The sequence below is a fragment of the Homarus americanus genome, unplaced genomic scaffold (genome assembly GCF_018991925.1).
Source record: "Homarus americanus isolate GMGI-L3 unplaced genomic scaffold, GMGI_Hamer_2.0 scaffold57980, whole genome shotgun sequence".
NCBI lineage: Eukaryota > Metazoa > Arthropoda > Malacostraca > Decapoda > Nephropidae > Homarus > Homarus americanus.
This window is the reverse complement of record NW_024716703.1, coordinates 15,882,431-15,892,405: the sequence shown is the minus strand read 5'-3', so window position 1 is coordinate 15,892,405 and position 9,975 is coordinate 15,882,431. Positions and strand designations below refer to the sequence as shown.

Here is a 9,975-nt window from a genome sequence, read left to right as displayed (position 1 = left end):
CAGCCTCCCGCCGCGCCTGGAGGGGAGGGGGAGTATTGTAGTGGAATTCTCCCCTACAACTGCGTAGCCACGCCACCACCTGTTACCGTCTTCCCTAGCAACCAAGCGAGAACTGTCACCAGATGTTACCGTATCTTAGCAACGGAACTAGTCACCGGCTACTTCTCGGGTTTTCACACCATGACTCATAGCGGCTGCTGCGGGGTATATAAGCTCTGTCTCTCCCTTGAGATTCATTCTGACCATTCTTCCTGAACAAGCAACATCTCCTCCAGCAAGCTCCACGCTGTTAACATTTCATTCAACCAGGAGGCCAGCAACAGGCAACACCTTCTCTAACGAAGCTCCTGCACATCTACCTCCTTCAACACGATACTCCCGAACGTCTTCTACTGAGCAGCTCCCCACCACACGGCATCTCCAGCACCAGACTGTCTATCATATAACTTATATATATTATATAAGAAAACCACATTAGAGTTTCCTTCCATCCTGAGTGCTAGACAACATTAATATCTCGTTACCCCTACAGTACCAAATGTCATATACTGTATACAGTAAATCAAATAGATATTTATCTTAATAGCCTGCACCAGCATTGTTGAACACTCGCATTCTAATTTCTTATATTTTTGTTTGTACATGTACTTCATTGCAGGGTATTGGTCATGTGACTCTGATCTTAATGGTAAATATAATAATAAAAATGGTTCTGTAATTTCTCAGAGAATAACAAATAAAACAAGTAAATAACTATATGTGATAATCTGGTTAGAAACTCTTGACGCTTATACTAATAAAAATTTACCTCGTTTTTATTTTAATTAGACAATAAAAACAATAAAATTATATATATATATATATATATATATATATATATATATATATATATATATATATATATATATATATACACTCTTGTAGAGTGAATGCGCTGCAATATTAGGATTACGGGTAAAATTTGTTGAATAATAAGGTTCCAATATTTCAGCGTGACGTCAGACAAGTCCAACCTTGTGAAAAAGGGGAGAAAGTGAATTGAGGTTATTTCCAACACAATTGAGAGACTTGATAGCGGTTACTTTGCACAGTAAGTATGAACAATTGCGATACTTTGATCCTTTATAAACCATGTTAAATGCCAGCATGATCTAGTGATTGAGAATTTATCAATAATACACAAAATGGCTACCGTTGATGAAGGGTCTTCCCCCGACAAGGGCAAAATGGACTTGACCCAAATACTTGTGTCTGAGCAGTTAATTTCTGGCTATCGCTATGGTTAGGTGGGCTCTATGGTACTGGATGACATGAGTCGATAACTTTGAGTTTTATTAAAATACCCAAAATAAGTGCACTGGGGAAAGTTTTTGAGCTCAAACGCTTAACTTCTTCCTTCAATACAAGAGAACTGTATTGGGCAATTGATAGTCATAAAAAGCAATGCAAATTTACAGTGTGGTTGATAATTGAGGTATAAATATAGTGTCGCATCCCTAAATATATAAGAAATAATTATTTTTCACTTGAGTTTTGTATTTCTACATATTGACTTAGACTGTTTAGGAATAACGACATCCAAGACCCTAGTGAAGAAGCCCTCGGTGACACTCTTTGGTTTCATTCACCCAATATACTGTTCTGGTCACCATTGTATATCTGCTCAGTTTACATACTGAGTCAATGTTAACGTGTGGGACAATTTTACTGAATGTCTATCTCTATCTATCTATCTCTGTCTCTGTCTCTAGGGGTCCGACTAATTACCCAAATGTACTCAAATGTAGCCGCAATTAAGTCAAATAATGGTCCTACATGAATAAATCGGACTGCCAATCACTTCTCGACTGGTATTTGGTGTCACGAAGTCACAAAAAATTGGTAAACTTAATTTAATCTGAGTTAATAGATCGAGTGCATGTACCTAACCTAACCTAACCTAACCTAACACAACTCAGATTAAATTAAGTTTACCAATTTTTTGTGACTTTATGACACCAAATAATAATCGAGAAGTGATTCACAGCCCAATTTACGCTTGTACGACCATCATTTGACTTCATTGCGGCTACATTTGGGTAATTACTCGCTCCCTCGGTACAAGCACGCGATCTATTAACTCGGATTAAAGTAAGTTTTCCAATTTTTTTTTTTTTTACTTTGTGACACCAAATACTAGTCGAGGTTAGGTTAGGTTAGGTTAGGTACATGCACTCGATCTATTAACTCATATTAAATTAAGTTTACCAATTTTTTTTTACTTTGTGACACCAAATACCAGTCGAGAAGTGATTGGCAGTCCGATTTATTCATGTTGGACCATTATTTGACTTAATTGCGGCTACATTTGGGTACATTTGGGTAATTAGTCGGACCGGGGAAAAAGTGCTTGATCAGTAAAGTTTGTGCAAAATACATTTTATTTATTTATTTTTTTACTTTATCCTCTTCACCACAATTTTTTTTCACTTAACACAATTCTATTGGCGCGTCTTCTGACTTTTTGTCTCGACCTCCGAGTTGCCTGAGTGGTTTCTTTCATAGATGAAGTTTTTTTTATAGTTAATAAAAGCATATGTTTCAGGTTTGAGATAAGAGAGTATTTATGTTTCATGGTGAAATTTAATACTGTAGACAGTTAAGACATGAACTCATCTTCACTATTACCCTTATATACCTTATTTATCCTTCAATGGGTGATGATATACAAGTACAGTAGTAGAGAATATTTAAAGTTAATAATGGTTTGTATTTTGTGAAAATCCATAGGCTTGATTAAAGCTTTGCCCACTCTGTTTGTTTGGGCATTTGATCAGTTTGTGGCTGTGTGATTTTTTGGTTAAGTCTAACATAGCATTTAAATCTAAGTTAAGTTAATGTTAGGCTAGGTTAGGTTGTACTTTACAAAAGAAGACACCTAATAATGATTGCTGATTTAATCAGGATTCTTGACACCCAGCAGTATTGAGGGATAGGCTAGGGCTCAGGTGGTAGTTTAGGTTGCTGTAAATTTTCTGTTGGACAAAAAAAAAAAAAATTCCTAGAATAACTTTACACATTTTTTGTTCTCCAAAGGGTCTTAATTTTTTAAATTATACAGTACTAGTGACATAAACTTGAGAAACCCACTTGTCTTTAAACCGAACAAACCTTTTATTCATGAATGTACTGTACAGTTGAGTCTGGATTTACGCGGTTTTGGTTTACGCGTTTTGTCATTTACGCGGTGCCTTGCCAGAATTGAAATGCTTGATTTACGCGGGAAGCGGCGTGGGCAGGGTGCGCACAAGGTCGCTCAGTCACCAAAACATTACCGAGTTCTTCACCCGCCACCCACCACAGCCGGCCCAAGTCAGTGATAGTGAGGATATGGACTTATATGGACTTTGAAGGGTTTGACAAAGAGGCCCTGCAAACCTCTGTGGTGGATAGTGATACAAATGATACAGGTGAGGGCCAATAATCTGCCCTCTGCCTCGGAACCAACCCCCCATCCCCGTGTGCCCAGCCATCTTTTCTACTAATGTAAGTGTTAAAAAACCTAATATTATTGATATTTCTCTTAATTATTAATTGTGTGTGCATACCATCATAAAATTTAAGATATTATTTTGACTACAAGGTACGTATTGTGTTGGAAAAAGTGGAGTTTGGGGGTCGGCCTAGTCTCTATTTCAATTAATCCCATATGTTCTGTTATTTCATTTCATTTATGCGTTTCTCGTTTTACGCGGTACTCCGCGGGTTCAATTGACCCCATAAATGAAGACCCAACTGTACTAGGTACGCACTGACTCCAGAATGTACCTGTACCTGGTAACGTCTTAACACTAGCAGGTTATTCCAAGATTTCACAACTCTTATTCTGAAAAGTAAGCTCTGACAATTTTCTGTACTTGTGGCTTTAACTGCTTGTGTATGGGCTTCCCTCTGTGCTGAATAAAAGCATCTGGCATTAGCCAAATAAAATATTAAAAGTGGTAGTCCCATAGCATAATGAAGGGGTTAACCTATGGCTGTGACCTACAGTGAGGTAGGCATCCACTAGCTCCAGATATGAATGCTTAACTGAATGATATTCTCTGAGGTGCTTGTAAACTTCTATTAAATCACCCCATTCCTGTTTCTAGTATAACTTAGGCAACTGCAGGAGTTGATATGTTAGGTGCGAGAGTGCACTCACTAGTTAAGGGGAGCTCAAGTAACTGAAAATCACAAGAATATCTGAGGAAACTTAAACAAAACTGTGACTTTTATTTCTATGATCTATTTTTCCAGGCACCTACTTTAAGGACTACACAGGATGGCAGTACTTTCACAGTACAGTACTCCAAGTAGGGAACACCTCACTTTGAAGAGTGGTACTAGGGATTATCACAGTTATCAGTGAACTTCATTTCATTGTTAACATGCACACCCAGATAATTTTTACATTGGTCTCTATAATTTCTTTTGTCATATTGGGACATGTGATAGGCCTAGGTATGACTTCAAGGTTGAAGAAGCTGCAAGTCCAGGAAACTGTGAGGGCAAACTTTTTCAGAGTGAGAGTTGTGAACTCTTGGAACAACCTCCCAGAGTGTGCTGTGACGGCATCGAGTGTGAGCTGTTTCAAGACCAGACTTGACCAGCACTGGAGCTGGTTCAGATACATTCAGGAGCCAATGCCTGCCCAATACAGTAAAAGTCCAAAAATCCGGATGCCAGACATCCGGAACACCCGAAAATCCAGACTTTTCAAAAACTCAAACTTAACTTTTTTTTTTTTATTTTTTTTTTAGTTGGCTTTTGTGTGTATGTGTGCATGTGTGAGCGCCACAGTGACAACAAGCAACCACGCGGTCGCCACTTTAAAACAAGCAATCAAACTGTGACAACGTATGTAATTTTGTGTCCTACTCTTTCCATTTACAGAGTACTGTACATGTACTGTACAAGCCCATAATAATGGCTCCTAAAGTAGATAAACTTCGTTGTGTGAAGAGAAAGAAGAACACGTTGAAATTGAGTGACAAACTTGAAATAATTAAGAAACTAGAACGTGGTGTGAGCAATACTGTTCTAATGGAAACATACGACATTGGAAAGTCTACAATTTATGATACAGTATAAAAAAGGCAAAGAATAAAATTTTAGAATTCACAGCTTTTTCTTTAAAATTGCTCGTTTTGATAAATGAAGCATGCTATATTTGCTAATGAATAAACTATCAAAATGTACCTGTTCATCTCTTCCTTATTTCTCCTTAAATTTGAATTTTAAAAGTGCTGCCTGAGAATCCGGAAAATCCGAAAATCCGGACTGACCTAATCTCCAAGCAGTCCGGATTTTTGGGCTTCTACTGTACTTATCAACAGTGTGTACCAGAGATGTGACCGACCATCCAAGCAGCTAACAAGCCGATCAGTGGCAAAGAGGATAAAAGTACTCTGAAAGTAAAAAAAGTAAATGCATCCTCTTGCATTTTGTAACTTTGAAGCATACCAGCCATTCCTTTGACCATGCCTGTAGCCAATTAAGAATTTCTTGTAGCACGTCACAATCTGTTTGGTTCTTAATTTCCATGAAAACATAGTGTCGGGCTTGATGTGTCGTGAGGAAATTTGGTAAGAATTTCAGGCCACCTATCCCCAAAGGCCAGACAACTCACACCCCTCCTTTTACAGCTGCAAGGACCTAGCTTAACATTTTGTGATATGATCTTGTACTGTACTCTGTAGGTTGCTAAAGAAATGATTGACTGTCAAATGTGCAGAAGTAGCATGGGTGATTTTAATGTAAAGTACTGTACAATACATGAATATGTATGAGTGTCCCCACAGCTTGGGGCACAGTACAGTACCGTACTGTAATTCTGTAAGCAGATATGCACTATTATAGCATACAGTATTGATTTAATGAAGGGACATGTTATTACTTCACATCTTAGGATTGATAATTGCATTTTTGGTGGGAAAATTATAATGATGTGAAGAAACCTACTTAAAAAGCAATGATGTATCATACAGTATTATGTAATAACTAGAGTGCACTGTATACTGTACAGCACAGTTACAGTACTTTTCTAATTGCAATAGATTGATTCCTTGAGCTAAATATGAATAGGAATTTATCAAGCAATTATTTAATCAGCCTTTTTTTTTTAATTTCACTCATAGGATACATATGAAGCTGTATATTATAAATTGTGGTACAGTATATTATTATTGTACCTGTACTAAATGGAAGGTATCCCCAAAACAGTTACATGTTTACATATTTTTCCCTACAGGTATAAGTGTGTTCTCAAACAAATATGGCAGGTAGTGGTCACCAGGGGTCAGCTCTTCCCTCATCTGTCAGACATGAATTATCACAGGATTCTGATTCTGATGATGTAGATGGTGGTGAACTTTGGCATCACAGGAGACTTCAGCAACAGGTTGGGCTACATGCTTATTAATGAATAACTTTTTTTTCAGTTTTAGGAAAACCAAGTCTTGCAAAATTTGTAATACTTGACAAACTCTCCCATTACAATTAGGCCGCAGTCACGAGTGAAAATATTTTTGGTTTACGAAAAAGTGTGTAAACTTTTTCCACAGCATCTGTTCTAATTGTGTTAGAGAGATGAATTTGTAACCACAACGATACTGAATATATTCTCTAAAAGTCTGTTTCAATAAAAGATCCTTAAATAAGATATTTTGACATATAATGTTGAGATCATCAATTCCTTTGTGAAAAACATAAGAAATTTTTAAACTGTACAGGAGTCTGTAAAATCAGTTCTAATTAAGTTAGAAACACCATTTTTTTACTGAAATAATCCTGAATAATTTATCTACAATTTTAAGTAGATATATAAAAATAATCGTTATGATATGGGCCATAAAATGGAGGTATTTTTTGGATGTGAGGTGTCACAACTGAAGCAGTACACACAGCTGTTAGGCGTATGAGAGCTTCTGGCAACACCAGTACAAGAGTCAGCACTAAGCTGTCCAGAGTGTATGAGAGACCAAAGAAAAATGTACTTTTTTCCACATGATTAAACCCTAAGCGGCTAAAAAAAAAAAAGTTAATATAGCATATAAAAACCCTGAGGGTGTTAAATCTAGGTTAAAAATTACAGTAGGCTTGGTGTTCGTAGGCAGCTTGACTCGAAGATCTGTAATTTTTCAACCTATACAGTACTGGGGAAAGCTTTCTGAGAATGTTAACTATGCATTTTGCATGGAAAGACACAGAGCTGTATTTATTTATGCAAACACCACTGTACATGTATACTATATTGAAAATGATCAAAATATATTTATGTATACACGAGTTGGAAATGTACATAAGTCGAAGCACATACCCTATGTGCACTATATCATAGCCCAAGTCCTTTTATACATCTTGAATCACTTAATTTAAGAGAAAAGAAGAAATTTAATGACAAAATACAGTAAAGGAAACTAAAAATCAAAATGTAACACTTACATTGAAACCTGGGCCAGGCTTGCATGTAGAGATGGGCATTTGTAGGAGTGACAGAGGCTTTACTGGAACGGTTGAACTGAAACTTTCTTCTTATTGTCATAATTCTCTCTGTAGGATCAGAGATATTCAGTAATATCTCTCTGAATCTTGGTGAATTTTGCTGTGTTGGTATCTTGCAGTTTAAATTTAAACAATCCTTCTTCAATAAGCCTGAAACAATCTGCCATTTATTTTGTAATAAATCCCTTTGGTTCTGGAGTTTCAGTTTCCTCTACATCCTCTTGACAAAATTTGCTTCTCCAATTCAATCAGGTCCACACTGCTTAATTCTTCAACATGAGACTCAAGCAACTGTGTGACATCATTTTCATGAATATCAAGCTGGAGTTGGTTCACAAGGTCTACCACTGTCTGTGTCACTTCCCCAACATCATTTTCAGAGCCCTTGAAATTGTGGACAAACTGTGGGCAGAGTTTTTTCCAAACACCATTTGTCCTTACTTTTAACCAGTTAAACCAGCCCCAACTAGCAACAAAATCTTCCCCATCACTGTCACCTCCCACGTTTAGCCTTCAAGTCAGCATGCAAGCTTCTCGCTTTTTCCTGAATCAAGGCTAAACTTAGGCAAATCCCGTTTATTTTGATCATCCATCCATATCACTAACCATCTTTCCATTTCAATTAACAATCCACTTCTTTGTTTTGTTATCACAGTTGAGTACATTGGTGTTGATCCTTTTACATATTCAAGAATTTGGTGTATGTCTCAAAAAAATTTCGACTGAATCCCAACGTTTTACCAATGACTGAGGGTGTTTTGCCTTTTCCAGAATGTTTAATTACATCAACCTTCACTTCCATTGTAATTGTTTTAATTTTCTTTGATTCACTACTATCACTTGCATCTGGTTTGCATTTGGGAGCCATGATGGGGGCAAAAAAAAAGAGTTAATAAGCAAAAAACGACAGTTTGCAATGGATTATGCACGTTAATGTGGTGAGTTTAAAGCGTACTCATGCTCCCTCAAAGCGTGTAGCTGGATGACGCATTACTCCCTACGCTCCGCTACGCCATGCAAACTAGTTCTCGTACGTTAATACTACGAACCAGTTATGCCTATGTTGGACTCTTAAAATAATTTACTTTATAGGACCTCGTCCATATCGGCGGGTGTTCATAAGTCGGGTACCCCCTGTACTGTACTCACCAGCAGATGCTATCATCTTGGGCTTGTGATGCAGGCAGGCCAAATGGTGATACTGTATGATGATACAGGATGGCCTGCCTTTGTCCTGTATTATCTACTGTAGCAGATGTTGCTATCTGTCTCTTTCTTCTCCCTCCATGAAGGAGGAATTGTACATATGCTGTACACCATACATACACCCTGTACACACTAGCATACACTGTTTGCACTGCTGTGTATTGTACAGTATCTCAAAAAAGTATTTGTTTGCACTCTGTGTGAAGCATTATGAGACCATGGGTGATAGATATTGGGACATGTATTTACTTTTATATATAGTTTAACATAAGTAATGCAATGTTTATTTTTTTCAGCATAATTAATATGATGTTCAGTTACCAAATATAATAGGATCAGTATGCCACAGAGCCTTACATACCAACCCTCCCAGGACATCACGAGTGCAAGAGTTGCACTTACCGTAGCATTCCAGAAGTCATCGGACCCATCCTGGCACATACAGTATATGTAACTGTAATCACTTTTTACATTGTAATTCTGTTCTGGTTTAACAGTATTCTTGGCTGATGTCTCCTGGTACAGTACAGTAATGTACAGTACTGTACTTCACAATACAGATCATATGCAAAAGCAGCAGTGAACAAGTGAACAAGCTTGTACAGTGGCAGCAGACAATGAACTAAGAGTATCATGATGCAGGAGTTTGAGGATATAGGCTGGACGATACATCAGCCAATCATAAGCATCCCATGTAGTAATATGACAGTACAGTAGTGGTCAATCATACCTCATGAGTACTTTGAGCCTATCCACTCACATGGCTGGCACATGTCTCCACTTTGGAAATATAATGCAATCTCTTGGAAATTTGTTCCCATGTTTGGAATGGAGAGATTTTCTCGGAATTTTCCAGAAATGTGCAAGATGCAATCCTCGGAAATTCGTTCTCATGCCCAGAATAGAGATTTTTGCTGGAATTTCTTGGAATGTTAAAAAAACAAAAACAATCTGGTTATTGGAAAGTTCTGGGGGATTGAAGATTCCAAGTAATGGAGAGATTACTTGTACAGTATATTTGAAAGTGAAAAAATCATTAACAATATGGAGGTTAAAGAAGATAAATCTTATCAAAGAACACATAAAATTATTATTTTATTTTTTATGTTATTTAGGGAGAGTTTAAGCTTTTCTTCATATAACTTTAGAGTCAACTCGGTTTATTTAGAAATATCCATGTTTTACACCAGTGGAATAATCTATTGTCAAGAATTGGTTTTTATAATTTTATTTTAAGACATTTAA

The 9,975-nt window shown here is 37.1% G+C and overlaps 1 protein-coding gene across 1 annotated transcript in view; it reads left to right on the top strand.

Annotated features, from left to right (window-relative positions):
- Positions 1 to 986: 986 nt before the first annotated feature.
- Positions 987 to 9,975, top strand: part of LOC121858312 — a gene marked incomplete in the record, with an annotated part of 213,104 nt that continues 204,115 nt past the window's right edge. Inside the window, 2 exon segments of the mRNA XM_042354645.1 lie at positions 987 to 1,090; positions 6,272 to 6,421. Coding sequence (XP_042210579.1) covers positions 6,296 to 6,421 — 126 coding nt within the window.